Source organism: Microcaecilia unicolor, chromosome 5 (genome assembly GCF_901765095.1).
Source record: "Microcaecilia unicolor chromosome 5, aMicUni1.1, whole genome shotgun sequence".
NCBI lineage: Eukaryota > Metazoa > Chordata > Amphibia > Gymnophiona > Siphonopidae > Microcaecilia > Microcaecilia unicolor.
Genome location: NC_044035.1, coordinates 238,217,127 through 238,239,216, shown reverse-complemented (window position 1 = coordinate 238,239,216; position 22,090 = coordinate 238,217,127). Strand labels below are relative to the sequence as shown.

The following is a 22,090-nucleotide window of genomic DNA, read 5'->3' as shown; positions in this document are numbered from 1 at the left end:
TGAGTCCTGTTTCTGCCTAGCTTGCTTGTATTTCCCGAGTCCTGCTTCTGCCTAGCTAGTGTGTATATCCTGAGTGTATATCCTGAATCCTGTCTCTGCCTAGCTAGTGTGTTTATCCTGCGTGTATATCCTGAATCCTGTCTCTGCCTAGCTAGTGTGTTTATCCTGCGTGTATATCCTGAATCCTGTCTCTGCCTAGCTAGTGTGTTTATCCTGCGTGTATATCCTGAATCCTGTCTCTGCCTAGCTAGTGTGTATATCCTGAGTATATATCCTGAATCCTGTCTCTGCCTAGCCTTTGTGTACGTCTTGTCCCCTTGGTCTGTCTTGTGTTTCTGGCTTAGTGGCTGCATGCAGCTTTCAGTCCGAGTCTAGTCTCCCTTGTGTACCCCGGATCCAGGGTGGGTCCTCTGGATCTTCAGTTCCTGCCTTATCCTGCAAGTCCTGCCGGCCACCCGCACTCCGGAGCTCAACTCCGGAGGAACGGTGGTCAAGCGCAGGTGAAGTTGTTCCTGTTCTGCCTGTTCTAGTTGCCTGCCTCAGTTCTACTCCAGTCCAGAGTTCCAGTCCTGCTCTTCTGTGTATCCAGTTCCAGGGTGGTCTTGCCTGCCGCTTCCGCTCCTCGGCAGTGGCCCAAGGGCTCATGTATTCCGGTTCTGTCTCAAAAACCCGACACCCCACACAGCCACACAACTTCATCCACCTCCCCTCCCGTACCTTATTGCACCCTGGTGGTCTAGTGGCCAAGTCAGAAAAGAACCCCACTCTTTCTTGCCCAGAGCTGCCACGGACCTGCTTGCTGCCGACACTGCTTCAAAATGGCTGCCAAGACTTCAAACAGTGACCTTGCAAGACTTCTACGGAAGTCTTGCGAGGCTGCCGCTTGAAATCTTGGCAGCCATTTGGAAGTAGCACTAGCAGCAAGTGGGTCCATGGCAGCACCGGGCAGAAAAAGTGGGTTTTTTTTCCTTCAGTGAAGACTCAAAGAGGTCACCAGACCACCAGGATGTAATAAGATACATGAGGGTAAGGAGGGCACCCTGAGGCCAGCCAGCCCGCCTGCAAACCCGGACAAATGGGCAGGCTGGATAAACCCACCTGGACACCACCTGGTGCCTCCAAAAGGAGGACATACATACATGGTAACCCTACCTTTATGCCTCTTCTAAAGAAAATGCTGCCATATCTCTGAATAGAATCTGCAGTAGAAAAAAGCGTTTCCTCATTGGCTGCCTTTTAAAGTAGATTTCTGGTAACAATTAGCCATCAAGCATGCACAGCCCAAAGCCCCCAGATCTACAGAGTGTTGCTGACACTAATTTGGAAAGTACTAATTTGGAAATCACATTGGTGGAGAGAACCTGTTGGCCAGTAATTGAAAGCCTTGGCTCAAAATATCTAAGCTTAATAGCAAATTAACACTAAACAAATATATCTAATTTCCACATTTATACTTATTTCCTTCCTGATTTATTTTAAGTGTTATTTTAAGATTAGATTTGTATAAATTGTACATTTATATTGCTGGGATAACAGTTGCTTTATTTTTTCAAGTTTCAGTAGAGAGGACCGACTTTTTCAAGGAGCTTGTTTGCTTGCTTCCTCTAGGATTTTATTTTTCCTCCATTTCAAAAGGAGAGGTGGCCTAATTAAACTTTTTTGAAGTCCCTGCAAGTCTGAGGGTTAGATCTCAGAAAAGTGGCTAGCTGTTTCTTTGACCTACAGAACAGCTGAGGAAAAGTTAGGAGATTTGGTAGAGCTTTTTCTGTTTTCTCTTTTCCTTCAACAGATGCAAAAACTTCTGCAACTTAAGTATGGCTGGAAAACATTTTGTCACCAAAGCTTTTGCCCCAGTTAAAGCTTCTTCCTCTGTGTAGACAGAAAGCATAATCCAAGTAGAGGTGCTCCATGTGCGAGATGTCTGCAGCTTGAATCCCTCATGAAACAAATGGAGGAACTAAGAGAGGAGGTGGCAAGATTGAGAAGCATCCATGAAAATGAAAGATACATCGATGGAATGGTTCATGAGGCATCAAAGATCTCTAGCACTGAGAAAGAAGCTCTACTGAAAGAGGACAATTGAACACAGATCACAATACACTGCAGGATCAGTACCATGACTCCAACTGCTCCTGAACTGAAGAACCAGTACGGAGCCCTGAAAGTTGAGACAGTGAGAACATCTCAAGAACGGGGGGAAACCAAAAAGCTAAATCCCCAAAGATACTGATCAGTGATCACTAGAAAGCTAAAGTTAGTGATGGTCAGCAATTCCCTTCTGTGGGGTGTAGAGGTGTCTATCTGCCGACCAGACATGAAGGCCCGGGAGGTGTGCTGTCTGCCTGGTGCCAAGATTCAAGATATTACGGAGAGCTTGCCTAGACTCATCAAGCCTATTATTTGATGCATGTTGGCATGAATGATATTGCTTGGCACCCTTCCAAATGTATCAGAAGTGACTTCATGGCTCTGGAAAAGTAGGTGAAGCAGATAGGTCCACAAGAGGCACTCTCTTTCATCCTCCCTGCCAAGGATAAAGGCCAAGGCAGAGAAGCTTGCATCCTGGAGATAAATGCATGGCTGCACAGATGGTTTCATTAAGTGCATGTCAGCTTCCTGGACTATGGGATGATTTCCAAGGACGCTGAGCAGAAATGGTGTCCATCTATCAAAGAAGGGAAGAAGTGTCTTTAACGGAAGGCTGGTTGACCTACCAAACAGGGCTTTAAACAATAATTAAAATACAACACAGTAGATGGCAGCAAATAAAGATCTGTACGGTCCATCCAGTCTGCCCAACAAGATAAACTCATTACATATGGTATGATGCAATACTTCATATGTACACCTGATCTTTATTTGTCCTTGCCATTTTCATGGCACAGACCGTAGAAGTCTGCCCGGCACTGTACAATAGAGGGACAAGACATTATTTAGATAAGTAACTCAAAAGAGGAAGTACAAAAGTCGATTCTAAACTTTTTTAAAAAGTACAAGTACTAGGGGACATTCAATGAAGTCACATGGTAATATTTTTAAAACAAATAGGAGGAAATATTTTTTCACTCAACGAATAGTTAAGCTCTGAAACTTGCTGCCAGAGGATGTGGTCACAGCAGTTAGTATATCTGGGTGTAAAAAAAGTTTGGACAAGTGCCTGGAGAAAAAGTTCATAGTCTGCTATTGAGACAGACATGGGAAAGCCATTGCTTGCCCTGGGATCGGTAGCATGGAATCTTGCTGCTGTTTGGGATTCTGCCAGGTACTTGTGAACTGGATTGGTCACTGTTGAAAACAGTATACTGGGCTAGATGGGCCATTGGTCTGTCCCAATTTAGCTATTCTTATGTTCTTATTAGAGAGCAAAAATCACTTTAGCTGCTTTAGAGTGCTCCAGGAAAACAAGGCGTATGGGATGTCCTACAATATACACCAAATTTTAAGAATGGCTCCTTGGCATGCATCATTTTACTCAATCAGTCCTACAAGAAGAGCTGAATCATCCTATGAGTTTTAGATGTGTGCCATGTCTGAACTGAAGCATTTCCAGTAGGGCTGCAAGTTTGTGTTTTACTCTCTTCTTTTAGGTGACGGTGGCAGTATTTGTGCTCCCAATTAAAGCATTGCCTGCAGAAGACTTTTGTGTGTGTGTGTTTGTGAAGGAATCTAGACTTTCTCCCAGGTATGCAAGCAGGGCCTTTTAGGATTTGGGAACTAAAATAGAGTCTCTCTGGAACAAACGTGTATGAGATGGTATGATGGGGTCAATTCAAGTTAAATTTTCAAGACTTTTATGCATATTTGTAGGCCCAGGGCAGTGCTGCATCAATAGAGTTACTCAAAGAGAGTCTCAAACAAAATTATGATCTGAAGTAGGTGGAGTGGAAAAGGTCACAATATAAGCTCTATTAATCTCACCGAATTGACTCATCTTCTCCTCTGGCAACTTAGTGACCATCGTCACGGTATCAACCTCAATGTCCAGGAATGTAATCACAATAGACAGCCCCTCTGTCTTCCTGGCAGCTAATGGGATACCAAACAAACCAGCTACCTCCTCGAAGAATGCCATCAAGGAGGCACAATTCCCTCGTACTGCAGGGCCTACAAAGAAAAAGTCGTCAAGATAACGTACTATTGTCAATGCCTGACTTCTGCGCTGTGACCCAATGCACAAAGGAATTAAAAACCTCAAAATAGGAACAGGACACAGCACAACCCATGGGCAAACACTTACCAAAATAGTACCTCCCTTCGAAGATGAAACCTAAGGCAGGGAAAGATTCAGGATAGATGGGCAGTAAATGGAATGCCAATTCCACATCCATTTTCATCAAGAGGGCACCAGGACCATTCCGGCACACAAGCCGTAATGCCTCGTCAAAGCACACATACTGCACCGTACACAATTCGGGTGGGATCCCATCATTCACCAATGCACCCGAGGGGTAAGAGAGGTTGTGTATTAACCGGAATTTGCTCATGTCCTTTTTGGGAATGACGGCCAGAGGTGAGAACTGCATCACCGGAAACGGCTGTTCCTCAAAAGGATCCACAATCCTCCCTTGACCAAGTTCCTCACCCAACTTTAGCTGTACAACATCCCTCAAACGGACACCGAATTAGAAACAACCCTGTTGGCCTGGACTATTCACCCTGAAAAGTCACCCTAAAGCCCTCAGCAAAACCAGACTCCAGATATAAGGCCTCATCCCTTTCCCAGTAAAGCTGTAACTGTAAGAACATAAGAATAGCCATATTGGGTCAGACCAATGGTCCATCTAGCCCAATATCCTGCTTCCAGCAGTGGCCAATCCTGCTCACAACTACCTAGCAGAAACCCAATTAGTAGCATCATTTCATGCTACCAATCCCAGGGCAAGCAGTGGTTTCCCCCTTGACCACCTCAATAACAGCCACAAAATGACAGGTGTGAAAGTGGAGAGAAATCCAAATGACCAATACAAACAAGGAGTAAGAGCATCCAAAAAGTTAATTCGCCACAGTAAACTGATCCAAAGGATCCAACACAGGCTGCGTTTCGGCAACAAGCCTTCTTCAGGGGTCGATATGGTTCAAATAAAACAGCGTCGCAGAGAGTGTGAAAATCGTTCAAGAACTGGAGCACAATACACAGACTCACACACACAGCCCAGACTCTTCAGAAAATCAGTGCTTCTGCTGATTGCGTAGTTGATGTTATTTTCAACTTACGGTCTTTTTCAAGACCCTTCTTTAATGTTTTTTGCATTAGAAAAGATACCACATTGGAGATTTTGTCATCTATTGGTCAACAACAGACTCCTGAGGCAGGCCATAGGCCGAAACGTAGTGCAGTGTCAAGTCTTATCAATAAATCTTCTTAGAAGTATAAAGGTTGTTCCTCTTGTTTCTGGAGTCCACGGTCGATTACTCACTTGTTTTCTGCTGCCCATAAACAGAGAATCATGAAAGTGGAAATAAAGTCTCAAAACCCAGTTGTGATCAGGTTAAAGGGCAAACATATCTATCAAAGTTGAGCAGGTAAGGGTCTCTTGTTGGGGAATTTTCTAGAAAATTAGTCAACACCAAGCTCCTATCTGCTGATACATCCACAGGTTTCCAGATATTATATAAGCAGCTCTTGAATGTGGAGGCATGGGTTTCTGAGAAATTTGCAAAAGTCAAATTTCTCAATAAACTTATCCGAATGATTTGACAACAATTTCTCCATCTGGCTTACAGCTGCCAATACCAACTTCCATGCTGAACCCAATTTACCAGACGTCTTGACCTGAATAGACTGTAGAAATCCTTCCACTGCTAGGAGCTCCCAAGGAGCCCCTAGCCTCATCAGAGACCCCACAATCACAAAAGTATCCATCAGAAGCCAAATTCTGCCAAACAGCTGTACTACCAAGCACAGCTGGAACTAAACTGCAATCCGAAAGAGTTCTAATTGCTCACGCTCCTGCCACAGCTTCACTTTGGGGTAGCGGGGGAGTGATTCATAGCTCCGGGATTAAGGAATAATCACCTCCCACAGCTAATACAAGCTCTCCACTGCAGTGTGCCTCCACCAGAGCTCCCTCCAACATACATTTTACATCCTGATCCAAAGACTGCTGACTGGGAGGAGCACCAACACCATCCTTGGTGGGAAAGGTTCATGACTTGCCCTTCCATTTACCCATCAAATCCGGACTACCGGCAGCAGTCTCATGTCAGCAGAGTTCACACTGCCGCATATGCTCTCATCACCATCTTAGCTTCCCCACTCACTTTTTTCATCTTTTAACTAGTTTCCAGTCAACAACAGGACACTGTCGCCTGGCTTTCTACTGAGAAAATTGTTTAACACGTTATGAAAACCTAGATACACCATATTAACAGGATCACTTTTATCCACGTTTATTCATGCCTTTAAAAACATGTAACAGATTGGTGAGGCAAGACTTCCGTTGACTAAAGCCATGTTGGCTTTCACCCAATAAACCATAAACATCTGTGCAGTAATTTTGTTGTTTATAATATTCTTTTACTATTTTGCATTTTATTGACCATCCTCTAATCTTCAGGTACTGTAGATGATTTTAACATAGTGATCTCTTAATCGTAAATCTGTAATTTTAATTTTTAATTTTGGAGGTGTATAGCATCAGGTCCAAGTGATTTGCTACACTTTTGTGTATCTTCCAGGTTCACCGTGATTATTTTTAGTTTTCTCCAAATCATCGACATTAAAATACCATTTCTGGTATGGGTAACTCCCTTATGCTTTCTGCAGTCAAGATCAAAACAAAGAACTCAGTTTCTCAGCTATTTCCTTGTCTACAAAATCCTGAGTGGTGTGAAGTGGGTGGAAGTGAATTGATTTTTCACTCATTCAAAAAGTACAAAGACCAGGATATTCAATGAAATTACATGGAAATAGTTTTAAAACAAATAGGAGGAAATATTTTTTCACTCAAAGAATAGTTAAGCTCTGGAACTCATTGCCAGAAGATATGGTGATGGCAGTTAGCATTATCTGGGTTTAAAAAAAGATTTGAACAAGTTCCTGGAGGAAAAGTCCATAGTCTGTTATTGAGATGGATATAGGGGGAGCCACTGCTTGCCCTGGGATTGGTAGCATGGAATGGTGTTACTAATTGGGTTTCTGCTATGTACTTGTAACCTGGATTGGCCACAGTTGGAAGCAAGATATTGGGCTAGATGGACCATTGGTCTGACCCAGTATGGCTATTCTTAGGTTCTCCCTGAGGGTCCTTTTTAATCCATGACCATGTAATGGCCCAACTGACTACCTCTCAGGCTTCTTGATCTGAATGTACCTGAAAGTTTTATTATGAGTTTTTACCTCTACAGCAAAATTGTTTTAAAATTGTTTTTTTAACTGCCTGATCAGTGTTTTACATCTAACTTACCAGCGTTTATGCTATTCCTATTTTCTTCATGCAGATCCTTTTTCCATTTTTTGAAAAGATAGTCTTTTGGCTATAATAGCCTCCTTTACCTCACCTTTTAGCCATACTGGCTGTCATTTTGCCTTCTTTCCATGGTTTTTAATATGTGGAATACATCTGGTAGTTCATTCTTTTTAGCTAATTTTAATACACTTTTGAATAAAATCAGAATTTCCACCACATTTACATCATTCTGTTTTCCTGTATGGTTAAAGACTGAAGCAGTTTTTGAAAACAATGAAGAACAACACTCAGAATTATTCTACCACTCCTATTCCAGTTACTTCCTGTCAGTCATACTAGCTTCTACTGGCTAGAAAGTGATCCTTTCTTAAGGCTTACCTTGTCAAGCAGTACATTCTGCCACATGCGAAATATACTCAGGTAGCTTCGGTCCCTTGCAGCAAATGAAGTAAAGAAAAACTGCAGAGAAAAAAAAAGGTCTTTTTAGTAAAGTTGCAGATAGGGAGGAGGTAAGAGTGAAAGTAAAGCTAAAAAGATCTGACATCTTACAGACAGCCATGCATGTACATGTATGGAACTTACAGCATCTGCACCATCACATGGGGCTACCTCAGTTCAATAAGAAGCTACAGTGGGGGAAATAAGTATTTGATCCCTTGCTGATTTTGTAAGTTTGCCCACTGACAAAGACATGAGCAGCCCATAATTGAAGGGTAGGTTATTGGTAACAGTGAGAGATAGCACATCACAAATTAAATCCGGAAAATCACATTGTGGAAAGTATATGAATTTATTTGCATTCTGCAGAGGGAAATAAGTATTTGATCCCCCACCAACCAGTAAGAGATCTGGCCCCTACAGACCAGGTAGATGCTCCAAATCAACTCGTTACCTGCATGACAGACAGCTGTCGGCAATGGTCACCTGTATGAAAGACACCTGTCCACAGACTCAGTGAATCAGTCAGACTCTAACCTCTACAAAATGGCCAAGAGCAAGGAGCTGTCTAAGGATGTCAGGGACAAGATCATACACCTGCACAAGGCTGGAATGGGCTACAAAACCATCAGTAAGACGCTGGGCAAGAAGGAGACAACTGTTGGTGCCATAGTAAGAAAATGGAAGAAGTACAAAATGACTGTCAATCGACAAAGATCTGGGGCTCCACGCAAAATCTCACCTCGTGGGGTATCCTTGATCATGAGGAAGGTTAGAAATCAGCCTACAACTACAAGGGGGGAACTTGTCAATGATCTCAAGGCAGCTGGGACCACTGTCACCACGAAAACCATTGGTAACACATTACGACATAACGGATTGCAATCCTGCAGTGCCCGCAAGGTCCCCCTGCTCCGGAAGGCACATGTGACGGCCCGTCTGAAGTTTGCCAGTGAACACCTGGATGATGCCGAGAGTGATTGGGAGAAGGTGCTGTGGTCAGATGAGACAAAAATTGAGCTCTTTGGCATGAACTCAACTCGCCGTGTTTGGAGGAAGAGAAATGCTGCCTATGACCCAAAGAACAACGTCCCCACTGTCAAGCATGGAGGTGGAAATGTTATGTTTTGGGGGTGTTTCTCTGCTAAGGGCACAGGACTACTTCACCGCATCAATGGGAGAATGGATGGGGCCATGTACCGTACAATTCTGAGTGACAACCTCCTTCCCTCCGCCAGGGCCTTAAAAATGGGTCGTGGCTGGGTCTTCCAGCACGACAATGACCCAAAACATACAGCCAAGGCAACAAAGGAGTGGCTCAGGAAGAAGCACATTAGGGTCATGGAGTGGCCTAGCCAGTCACCAGACCTTAATCCCATTGAAAACTTATGGAGGGAGCTGAAGCTGCGAGTTGCCAAGCGACAGCCCAGAACTCTTAATGATTTAGAGATGATCTGCAAAGAGGAGTGGACCAAAATTCCTCCTGACATGTGTGCAAACCTCATCATCAAGTACAGAAGACGTCTGACCGCTGTGCTTGCCAACAAGGGTTTTGCCACCAAGTATTAGGTCTTGTTTGCCAGAGGGATTAAATACTTATTTCCCTCTGCAGAATGCAAATAAATTCATATACTTTCCACAATGTGATTTTCCGGATTTAATTTGTGATGTGCTATCTCTCACTGTTACCAATAACCTACCCTTCAATTATGGGCTGCTCTTGTCTTTGTCAGTGGGCAAACTTACAAAATCAGCAAGGGATCAAATACTTATTTCCACCACTGTATAAGTTAGTAGAGGCCTGCATCAAAGGAAGAAGGAGGATTTTGAAGAATAATATCCTGTTATCCTTAGACAGACCCCTTATAAGTAAGCAACTTTGCATTCCCCAATGAAAGTAGGATGCATTGCCTTGCAGATGGGGATTGCTACCTACAGTATAGGCTGCCTTTAATGAAAAGGGGGGGGGGGGGGAAATGGCATAAACAGGGAAAGTATGCAAAGCACGGCTCACGGAATTCTTTCTAATCCCTCTGCATGTGTGTGTCTTTAACATGGAGAAAACAGGAAGGGGCAACTGGGATAAAATGGTATTTAAGCATTCTCTTGGGGGCCCTTTTACTAAGCCGCATAGGTGCCTATGTGCGCCCAACGTACGTCAATTTTGAGTTACTGCTCGTGGTTCTTGCGGTAATTTCATTTTTGACACACGTCTGATACGCGTGCCGAAAAATATTTTTATTTTCTGGCACGTAGGCGGTAATCGGGTGGTAATCGGCATTTTACACACCAAGACCATTACCGCCCGGTTACTGCATGAGACCTTACCACTAGGTCAATGGCTGGCGATAAGGTCTTAGACCCAAAATGGACACGTGGCAATTTTCATTTTGCCGCACGTCCATTTTTGGCAAAAATAAAAAAAGACATTTTTTACAGGTGCGCTGAAAAATGATTCTGTGTGCGCCCAAAACATGCATCTACATTAGCGCAGGCCATTTTTGAACGCACCTCGGTAAAAGGGCCCCTTGGTTTGAAAAAGAAAAATTAAATGAAATCAAGGGGCTCATTTTTAAAGCACTTACAAAGTTCCACTGGATATGTAAAGGGGCATTTTCAATATGACATCTAAGTTGGACTTTGGACGTTTTGTGCTAAACATCCCAAATCCGAATAGTAAATATAACCATTTTCAAGAAAGCATAATGTCTATCTTTTTGTTTTCCGAAAATACCATTTATAACAAGGTCTTGTGCTCTTTGCGTTTACTTTTCAGGCCATTAAAAAAAATGTCCAAGTGCAAAACATAGGAAATCAAGCCACAGGGATATAGGAGGAGCAAGCATTTTTACGGAACACACAAACATGGTTTAATGGGACAGAGTCAGCATGGGTTCAGCCATGGGAAGTCTTGTCTCACCAATTTGCTTCATTTCAGCTGATGTAGTGTATATAGATTATCAGAAAGCTTTTGACAAAGTTCCTCCTGAGAAAATTAAGAAGTCATGAGATAGGAGGCAATGTACTTCTGTGGATTAGAAATTGGTTATTGGACAGAAAACAGAGGATAGGGTTAAATGGCCATTCTTCTCAATGGAGAAGGGTGAATGATGGAGTGCCACAGGGGTATGTACTGGGATTGGTGCTATTTAACGTATTTATAAATGATATGGAAATCAGAACAGCAAGTGATGTGATTACATTTACAGATGATACAAAACTATTCAAAGTTGTCAAAACACACGTGTAATGTGAAAAATTGCAGGAAGACCTTAGGAAACTGGAAGGCTGGGCGTCCAATGGCAAATGAAATTTAATGCGGAGAAATGCAAAGTGATGCACGTTGGTAAGAATAATCCGAATCATATTTAACTGATGCTAGGGTCCACCTTAGGAGTCAGCACTCAAGAAAAATCTTCTGCACGGTGACAATCAAAAAAGCAAACACGATGCTAGGAATTATTAGAAAAAGGATGTCAAATAAGACCAAGATTATTATGCCTCTGTATTGCCCCATGGTGCAAACTTACCTTGAGTACTGCATTCAGTTCTGGTTGCTGAGTACACAGGAAAACATGGCATGGATCAATGTCTCTCTCAGGAAAAGGGGGAAAAACTGAATTTGGAACTTACCTTACACAGAAACCTCACAGTTCTTTTCTGGGAGATGTGTCCAGACGTGGAAAGGAAGCCCTGGGGGGCAAGGCTGGAAGGAGTACTAGGCAAGCTGAATGGAAAAAGACATCTGGGACTACACACACTTGCAAGGTAGGAAGAATGTAACTCATTAGAAACCCTACCAAGCTACAGAGAGGGGATGAAGCCGAGTATTCACCTAAGCAAGCAAGGTGATTGGCAGCCTTCTCCAACTGTAGAAAGGGATGAGGTTGAAAGCTTTAACCCACAGTGCAGTCAGTATAGTAGGAGAGAGAGGTGGCAAGAAGCCAGTCTCCTAATTCGTGCACTGTATGCAAATGGGGAAGGAAACTAGTTAGGCCCCTAGGTAATGCAAAAGGAAGAAAAAGGGAAAGGCTTGAATGAAAGTCAGCCTTAAAGAGGATAACCCTGTGTGTTTGAAGAGTTGTGCCACCTGAGAAAGTGGAAAGCCCTACAGGAAATAGGGGAGGGGCAGGAGTAGGGTTACCATATGTCCGGATTTACCCGGACATGTCCTCTTTTTGAGGATATGTCAGGGCAACTGGGCAGATTTTGCCAGCCTGCCCGTTTGTCCAGAAATCCGGACAAATGGGCAGATTGCTAGCCTCCCCTCCCCTTAGTTACTACTGCCCTTGTGGTCTAGTGACCTCTTCCACCTTTGGGGCAGGAAAGAGCCCCCTCTTTCCTGCCCAGATTGCTGCCCTGCACGCATCCTTCCTGCTGGTTATCTCGGCACCGATTCAAAATGGCCACCGAGAGTTGACGTGACCTCACGAGACTTCAACCCTCGGCGGCCATTTTGAATCGGCGCCGAGATCACCAGCAGGAAGGATGCATGCAGGGCAGTGCTCCGGGCAGGAAAAAGGGGGCTCTTTCCTGCCCCAAAGAGGTCACTAGACCACCAGGGCAGTAGTAAGGTAAGGGGAGGGGGGTGACGGGGTGTGTGAAAGGGAGGAGGGGAAAATGTGACAGGGGCGTAGCGAGGGCGTGAAAGGAGGCGGGGCATGTGTCCTCCTTTTTGGGGGACAAAATATGGTAACCCTATTGTTTGTATAGAAGAAGAGAGTTCTGTTGTTGAGTGAAGGAAGAGTGTCCCATGTTACATAAGTACATAAGTAATGCCACACTGGGAAAAGACCAAGGGTCCATCGAGCCCAGCATCCTGTCCACAACAGCGGCCAATCCAGGCCAAGGGCACCTGGCACGCTTCCCAAACGTACAAACATTCTATACATGTTATTCCTGGAATTGTGGATTTTTCCCAACTCCATTTAGTAGTGAGATAAATGTGCATTCACTATTTCCATTGTATGCAAATCTCTCTCATGCATATTCCTTGTGGATACACTGAAAACCTGACTGGCTAGGTGTATCTTGAGGACTGGGTTGGGAACCAAGTGTCAGACTTGTGAGTTCTTGTACCAAGTAGAGCGCTGCTGAGCCCGGTACTCAGACCAGGTTCTGCTTGGTGGCCGGACAACCCCGGGTTTCACCTGTGCTGACCGCCGTTACCCAGAGGTTGAGCCCCTAGGTGTGGGCGGCCTGCAGGACTTACGAGACGGAGCTGGAAGTGGGGTGTTGAACGTATCGGCCAGGCAGGCAGCTGGCAAGAGAGTGATCCAGATACAGGCAAAGTCAATAGGCAGGCAGGGGAGTAATCCAGGAACAGGCAATGTCAACAGGCAAGCAGCAGGCAGGGGAGTAATCCAAGCACAGGTAAAGTCAGTAGGCAGGCAGCAGGTCAAGAGGGTAATCCAGGTACAGGCAAAGTCAGTAGGCAGGCAGCAGTTCAAAAGAGTAATCCAGGTACAGGCAAAGTCAATAGGCAGGCAGCAGGCAAGAGAGTAATCCAGGTACAGGCAAAGTCAATAGGCAGGCAGCAGGCAAGAGAGTAATCCAGGTACAGGCAAAGTCAATAGGCAGGCAGCAGGCAAGAGAGTAATCCAGGTACAGGCAAAGTCAATAGGCAGGCAGTAGGCAAGAGAGTGATCCAGGTACAGGCAAAGTCAGCAACAAGGGACAAGTAGATAAGAAACAAACTACTGAGCAAGTAACACCTACCAAAGTAGAAGCCGAAGCATGGAGTCCAGGAAGAGCTCAGCTGATAAAGTGCTGGCATCTGACATCAGCAGGAACCAGCAGGGAGAAGGAGCACAGCCATAGGACAAGAGCAGGGGAAGGAGGAACCGGAAGACCAATAGGAGAGAAGCAAGGAAAGCCAGGCAGAGGGAAAGCAGACACAGGTGGGTGGAAGCAAAGCAATCAAGGAGCCTGGAAGCCAGGCAGAGAGAGAGCAGACATGGGTGCAAGGAAGCAAAGCAATTAAGGAGCCTGCAACCACCGCTCTCTGAACAAACCCAGAGAAGAACTACACACACATGGCTCAGGGCAGTGCCAGTCAAGTGTGTGTGTGTGTAGACGGGACCCCGCGCAGCCCGAGGACACCGCTTGCATTGAGGTAGGAGACATGACAGTAAGGGTCTGAAAAGATCAACATCTGGTGAAACTATGCTGCCTCAGATCATTTATTTGGGCATTTCTATCCTGCTTCTACCCACAATAGGAGTTTAAGGTGGTTTACAAACAATCCATATTATTCCATTTGATATAGTTTATCATTACAAAAGATCTTCTATTTCTGATCATAACATAAGTAAAGTAACTTGAAGCAGTATATTGTAGCCATTGTTCGATCAACTAGGTTTAAACCAGTTACTGAAATATCATAAGATTTCCTTGGGATTGAAGCAGAGTACAACCTCGATTTTCGTTGACTTCGGTTATCGTCGTTTTTTTTCATCAAAAAATTTGTCTTGGTTTTTGTCTGTCGCCTCGGATTTCATCTTCAGCTGGCAGGGTCTGGAAGATGGAGAGGACATTTCATGCCCACCCACGTTTTCTGTAGGCCCACCCAACATCTGCCATTAGGCTACACTACTGCCCCTATTCTATCTACTGACGCTAGTGCTGCAGATCCATCAAAACAGGCTTGCCAAAAACCCAGGAATGGCATAAAATCTCCTTCCTAGAACTGAAAAGCTTTATCAGCTCATTCCCCAGCACTCCTATACTTTTAGGTAGTACAGTACTTGACAGCACCAGTAGCACAAGTGACGTAACTGCTGCCGCTGTAACTTCAAAATCGCCGGCACGTTGCCGGTCCTGATGGCACGCTTGCGCTGCAGGACAGAGAAGCCGGCAACACTACCTGCTTTAGCGCCGCTGCACACCCATCGAGCTCGGCAAGGTGAGCAGGGGGAGATCGCCTCCGCTCGGTAATTGGGAGGCACTGAAAGGGAGAGTCGGGAATGGTCAGGGTGTGGACGCTCGCCCAGGTCAGCTCCCGGGCCTGTGTCGGTGGAAACTACAGGTAGACAGAGGCGGCCAGGGCCCAGAGCTGGGTGCTCACTGACCGTGATTTTTGTATTGTGCAGCACATCCTGGGAAAGTCTGTTGATTATTGTGTTATGCCCACCCTTTTGAATGATTATGGGGTTTTATTTAAATTGTAAGGTGTCCCGAGTTTATACAGGTACAGTTGTACTGTACTTTCTTATTGCCTCGGTTATCATTGGTTTAGGATTCCGCCGATTGTTTTCGGACGGATTACCAACGAAAACCGAGGTTGTATCTACCTTGTTCATGTTCGGCCTGGGGAAATGGAACAATGCTCAGAGTGCCAGCAAGGAATCTATAGTGGCCTGAACCTCAACTGCCTTGGTTTTCTTTCAATAAGGAGACTTCACCGGGCGGGATAACTCCAACTTGTAACCTTCTGTAAATATCCAGAACCCACTTGTCTGATGTGATTTTGGTCTATACCTCCTGAAACTCTTGAAGATGTTTTCCCACCAGAGGAAGAGAAGAGTGGACCAGCCTCACATCATTGCGAAGCTCAGGAGGCATTGAGTTTTTTCACCAAGTTACCAAGATCTTCTCCAACTAGCCACTTGCCCCAAAAGGGCAGTTTAACTAGACATGACTTTTGACGATGCATCTGCTGCACAATACCACAGCAAGAGTTGTTGATGTACCATGACAACCAAAGACATACTGCAGGCCATAACCCATAATGTCATAAATAACATCTGCCAAGTAGGTGAACCCCACTTCCAGATGAGTGCTATGGTGCCCACTGTATGTTGCAGATTGCTGATGCCGATTCAGGCATGCTCTAGACACGAACGAGCTGCACCCTGTTGCTTGAGGACCCAAAGAGGCCACTTTAAAGGCTTGCTTCAGTGATCCTTCTAGCTTCCTATCCTGTATGTCATTTGACAATGCTCCCTTCCAACAGCAAGATGGTTTTCTTAGTCACCACCACAAAGGAGTCCACACTGGGAAGCTGCAATTTCTCTTTCTTTTCCAGAACCAACAGGTAGAGGTGAGCCAAGGCTCTTCCCACTCTCAGCCCCACGTCCGGTGAGACCCATTCTGCTGTAATTAGGTCTTGAATGCCTAGATGGATCGGAAAGGCCTTAGAAGGATAGAAGATGATGAAATACTTGAAGCCGAAGCAGAAGGCTCCTCAATGGAAAGCACCTCCAATGACTCAGAAATGAGTGCTGACCTCCTCTTTATGAGACAACCTCAGAACTTTCAGGTCAACCCCCTCCTCAGGAGGGAGATCTCCCTCGTCCAGCAGCTCCTTCAATGATGGCTCCTCTGAATAGACTGAGGCCACATCAGATAAGGAGAGAGAAGCACAGATGAGGCTAAACGAGATCTCTTAGGAGCCAGAGGGGCAGCAGAGTGAGAAACTGAAGCACCTTGCAGGAATTCTGACTGTCCCTGCTTCAGTAGATAGGCCTGGTTTAAGAGCAATATAAACTCTGGAGAAAAGAAAGATCCCAAAGTACCTGAATGCTGTGTCAGGCCCTGAAGTAAAATGGTGGCTGTGCTCCATGCATGATCAGACAGAGGGTGTTCTTCACTATTAGTCGGCCCTGACAAAATGGTACCTGTTCCTGCACTCTCCTGTATCAATTTGTGCACTGGCCCTGCCAGAGAGCCTGAAGCCATCATATTCAGATGCTGTGCCAAATCCAAAGATGTGTTGTTGACTGTTTCCCTCACATTCCACGGGATTCTCGGCTTGCACGCACTGCAATGCCCTAATGCCGGCCAGTGGGTCCCACAGAGGGAAAACTGCTTAGCTGCCTCCACATAGTCGCCATTCATCCTGATTGGCACAAGCACAGAACAACACAATCCCAAGTGGTGACTCAGGATCCCTCGCTTGTACCAAGTAGAACTTGCAGCCCTCCAAGCGGCTGACTTACCACTGCCAGCTGCTCCCCCCATGCTCACAGTTGTGATGAGAAAGAATCAAAACAGATACTCTGTCCCACATTCTCCAGTAAACCTCTTTCCTTCTCCTTTCTTTATAGATATATACAGTGGTGGAAATAAGTATTTGATCCCTTGCTGATTTTGTAAGTTTGCCCACTGACAAAGACATGAGCAGCCCATAATTGAAGGGTAGGTTATTGGTAACAGTGAGAGATAGCACATCACAAATTAAATCCGGAAAATCACATTGTGGAAAGTATATGAATTTATTTGCATTCTGCAGAGGGAAATAAGTATTTAATCCCTCTGGCAAACAAGACCTAATACTTGGTGGCAAAACCCTTGTTGGCAAGCACAGCGGTCAGACGTCTTCTGTAGTTGATGATGAGGTTTGCACACATGTCAGGAGGAATTTTGGTCCACTCCTCTTTGCAGATCATCTCTAAATCATTAAGAGTTCTGGGCTGTCGCTTGGCAACTCGCAGCTTCAGCTCCCTCCATAAGTTTTCAATGGGATTAAGGTCTGGTGACTGGCTAGGCCACTCCATGACCCTAATGTGCTTCTTCCTGAGCCACTCCTTTGTTGCCTTGGCTGTATGTTTTGGGTCATTGTCGTGCTGGAAGACCCAGCCACGACCCATTTTTAAGGCCCTGGCGGAGGGAAGGAGGTTGTCACTCAGAATTGTACGGTACATGGCCCCATCCATTCTCCCATTGATGCGGTGAAGTAGTCCTGTGCCCTTAGCAGAGAAACACCCCCAAAACATAACATTTCCACCTCCATGCTTGACAGTGGGGACGGTGTTCTTTGGGTCATAGGCAGCATTTCTCTTCCTCCAAACACGGCGAGTTGAGTTCATGCCAAAGAGCTCAATTTTTGTCTCATCTGACCACAGCACCTTCTCCCAATCACTCTCGGCATCATCCAGGTGTTCACTGGCAAACTTCAGACGGGCCGTCACATGTGCCTTCTGGAGCAGGGGGACCTTGCGGGCACTGCAGGATTGCAATCCGTTATGTCGTAATGTGTTACCAATGGTTTTCGTGGTGACAGTGGTCCCAGCTGCCTTGAGATCATTGACAAGTTCCCCCCTTGTAGTTGTAGGCTGATTTCTAACCTTCCTCATGATCAAGGATACCCCACGAGGTGAGATTTTGCGTGGAGCCCCAGATCTTTGTCGATTGACAGTCATTTTGTACTTCTTCCATTTTCTTACTATGGCACCAACAGTTGTCTCCTTCTCGCCCAGCGTCTTACTGATGGTTTTGTAGCCCATTCCAGCCTTGTGCAGGTGTATGATCTTGTCCCTGACATCCTTAGACAGCTCCTTGCTCTTGGCCATTTTGTAGAGGTTAGAGTCTGACTGATTCACTGAGTCTGTGGACAGGTGTCTTTCATACAGGTGACCATTGCCGACAGCTGTCTGTCATGCAGGTAACGAGTTGATTTGGAGCATCTACCTGGTCTGTAGGGGCCAGATCTCTTACTGGTTGGTGGGGGATCAAATACTTATTTCCCTCTGCAGAATGCAAATAAATTCATATACTTTCCACAATGTGATTTTCCGGATTTAATTTGTGATGTGCTATCTCTCACTGTTACCAATAACCTACCCTTCAATTATGGGCTGCTCATGTCTTTGTCAGTGGGCAAACTTACAAAATAAGCAAGGGATCAAATACTTATTTCCACCACTGTATAGAAAGATATATATATATATATATATATATAGATATATAGATAGATAGATAGATAGATAGATAGATAGATAGATAGATAGATAGATAGATAGATACAGTGCACTCCATTTAAGTGCACGTCGGATAAGCGCATGATCTGTTTAACTGCATGCCGTTCTTCGGTCCCGTTTTTGGCGCCATCAATTTCTATGGGGACAAACTTCGGTTTAGCTCACCACTGATAAGTGCAAGATTCGCTTATATGCATGGTTTAAGATGGCTCCTCTGCAGGAAAGACTCCGCATAAGCGCACGCACGGAATATGGAAGCCGATTGGCAAGTGACAAAGGGGCAGTAAATTTGAAATCTCATTGGTTAACTGCCACAGGCAGAATAAGCGAAAGAATGTTGTTAGAGTGTACACCGAAGTCGTCGTCGTGCAACTGTAAGACTTTAACATTGGCTGAACGAATAGAAGTTCATAAAAAATTAGGAAACAAACAAAGTCAAGCATCTATTACTAAAGAATATGGTGTCAATCCCAGTCAAATTTCACATCTTGAAGCAGAAAGACCAGCTTCTGGAAGACTGGCAAAACAATACAAATCCACAACAGAAACGTAAACGGGCGGGAAAAGCTGAGGATGTAGAAGATGCTCTTCTTCGGTGGTTTTCTCAAGTCAGGAGCAGGCAGGTTCCTGTCAGTGGTCCACTGCTTATGGAGAAAGCTAATCAGCTAGCTGAAAGTCTTGGACTAACTGAATTCAAAGCCACTGTTGGATGGTTGGAAAGATGGAAGGCCAGGAACAACATAAAATTCAAGAAACAGCATGGTGAAAAACAAGACTCTGATGACTTTGGTGCTGAAAATTGGGTTGTTTCAGTTCTTCCTACCATCTTGAATGAGTTTGCACCTCATGACATTTTCAATGCTAATGAAAACGGTCTCTACTGGCGAGCAATTCCTGATGGAACACTTGCATTCAAACAAGCCAAAACTACAGGAAGTAAAACGTCGAAGGACCGACTGACGATCTTCCTTTGCTGCAATATGGATGGGAGTGAGAAGTTGGAACCACTTGTCATTGGAAAGAGCAAACAGCCCCCTTGTTTCAAGAATGTTAAGTGACTTCCTATGTCATATGAGGTTAACACAAAATCATGGATGACTGAGGACATTTGGAAGCAGTGGCTAAAGAAGTTAGACACTAGAATGCGGGCACAAAAGCGTCAGATTTTGTTGCTTTGTGATAATGGTGCTGCACACAGTGATGATGTCAGGCTGTCTAACATCAAGGTGGTCTTCCTGCCACCAAACACTACCTCTCTGATCCAACCTATAGATCAAGGCATAATAGCCAATTTCAAACAACATTATCGGGCTCTTGTGCTACGTCGTCTGATGAGCGTTATGGATGACCAGACTGGCAAGGATAAATGTGCTGTTGAACTGGCTTGTAAATCTATCATTGTTGGATTCCCTACATATGAAAAAAGAAGCCTGGAATCATGTTACACAGGCAACCATTGTGAACTGCTACAAGCGGGCAAGCTTTGTTAGGGATGTGGAGAGGGACGAAACAGATGCAGCTGTTGCAAACACGTCAAATGAACAGGCTATTGACATCCCAGCCGGTGTTACTGAAGAGGAGTTTCATCACTACGTAGCTGTTGATTACGATCTACAAACAGCTGACGACAGCAGTGATGTTGAGATATGCGCCTACACACAGGCAATGGCTGATGATGAAACAGATAATGAAATGAGCAGCGAGGCACATGCTGACGAAATTCAACAACCTCCTGTCACTTTTGCAAGCGCACTGGAGAGTCTCAACACTGTACGGGCCTATCTGGAGGCCACTGGATGTCAGTGTTATGACAATTTTTACTGTCTGGCAGACGCAGTCTATGGAACTCACAGACACAAGAGTGTACAGAGGACTATGACTGATTACTTCAAGTAAGCCTAACATCAGTTAACGGAGACTGTATACTGTACGTATAATAAACAGTACTGTACATATGTTTATCAGATGTCAAGCTTCTTTGGGTCACAACGGTTAAGTGCATGCTCCGGTTAACTGCATGTATTTCTTTGCTACCAGACCCTTGCACTTAAGCGGATTCCACTGTATATAAATGTATGTATTTATTTATAGGTTTTTATTTATTTATAGATAGGCTGTTGTGCTGGAAAAAAAAGAGCTCCACAGGAAACAGGGGAGAAATGGAGGGAAGAAGTAAATTTGCAGGGCATCAGAAAAAGGGATCTGAAGACCTCCAGATACGACTCTGCAGATTCAAGCCATCTGCAAAGCACAAATGGACCAGGAGCAAATCACTCAGAACCAGAGGCTGAAGTGTGTCCATTCACCTGCTGGAGATAGAAAACCCTGAGGAGCTGGACTGGATGCCAAGAGAGATATGTCTCAGCTCAGTTTTCAGTCCTCTATTTCCACATGCTGGTTAATGGTCACAACTATTTTATTTTTGTTACATTTGTACCCCGCGCTTTCCCACTCATAGCAGGCTCAATGCGGCTTACATGGGGCAATGGAGGGTTAAGTGACTTGCCCAGAGTCACAAGGAGCTGCCTGTGCTTGACGTGGGAATCGAACTCAGTTCCTCAGTTCCCCAGGACCAAAGTCCACCACCCTAACCACTAGGCCACTCCTCCACTCCTCACAGGTACTAGAATAGTGGGAAGCTATATAATAGAACACACAATTAAGGGGGACGGGGTCCATTCCCTATGCTCATACAAACCACCACGAGCTGAAAGAATCATCTACACATAACACACCCTTCCTGCTATATTCCCATACCATCCAATAGCAGTCATCCCCAGGGCCCTATGCCTCAATAACATATTCCATAACAACATACCATATCACTAAACTGGGTCCATCGAGTGCCTTTAATATAACTGGATCATCCTCCTTCCTCTGGAGTTCATGCAAAAAACATAAGTGCCCTCTTAGGAAGAATGGGATGAGAGTGATGATCCACATCTCCTCCCTACTGCAAGATTCACTCTAAATCTATAATTATTCGCTAACCTTCATTGTGGAAGTTGAGAAGCAGGGGTTAATTTGATCAGCCAGATACCAAAACCAGCTCATATACTGCACAAAGCTAGACTGCAATCCAATTCTAATAACCATTAGCCAAAACAGAAGACTTCCTTAACCCTAGTTATTAGGTCGATGATTCCAATTAGAGGCCTCATTTCGAGATGACATTGCTAATCCATAATACACTAATACCTCTAAAGCAAACTACATATATCTACACAGTTTCTTAGTTAAGAGGTAAAAAGACTTCAGATCCCTGATGCCATTAACCAGCAGGTGGAAATAGAGGACTGAAAACTGAGCTGAGGCATATCTCTCCCATCATAAGAAAGCCTTCCATTCTATTCAGCTATTTAGTCCTGCTGGAGTCAGAGACCCTAGTCTGTATATCCATTTTTGTTCGTTTTGTATTAATCTTCTATCCATAGTAACATAGTAGATGAGGGCAGAAAAAGACCTGCACAGTCCATCTAGTCTGCCCAACAAGATAAACTCATATGTGCTACTTCTTGTGTAGACCTTACCTTGATTTGTATC

The 22,090-nt window shown here is 44.7% G+C and overlaps 1 protein-coding gene across 1 annotated transcript in view; it reads right to left on the bottom strand.

Moving 5' to 3' along the window:
- Positions 1–22,090, bottom strand: part of GRAMD1C (GRAM domain containing 1C) — a 429,857-nt gene that overhangs the window by 218,564 nt on the left and 189,203 nt on the right. The window contains exon 6 of the mRNA XM_030203917.1: positions 7,788–7,868. Within this exon, the coding sequence (XP_030059777.1) occupies positions 7,788–7,868 (81 nt within the window). The remainder of the gene's footprint in view (positions 1–7,787; positions 7,869–22,090) is intronic.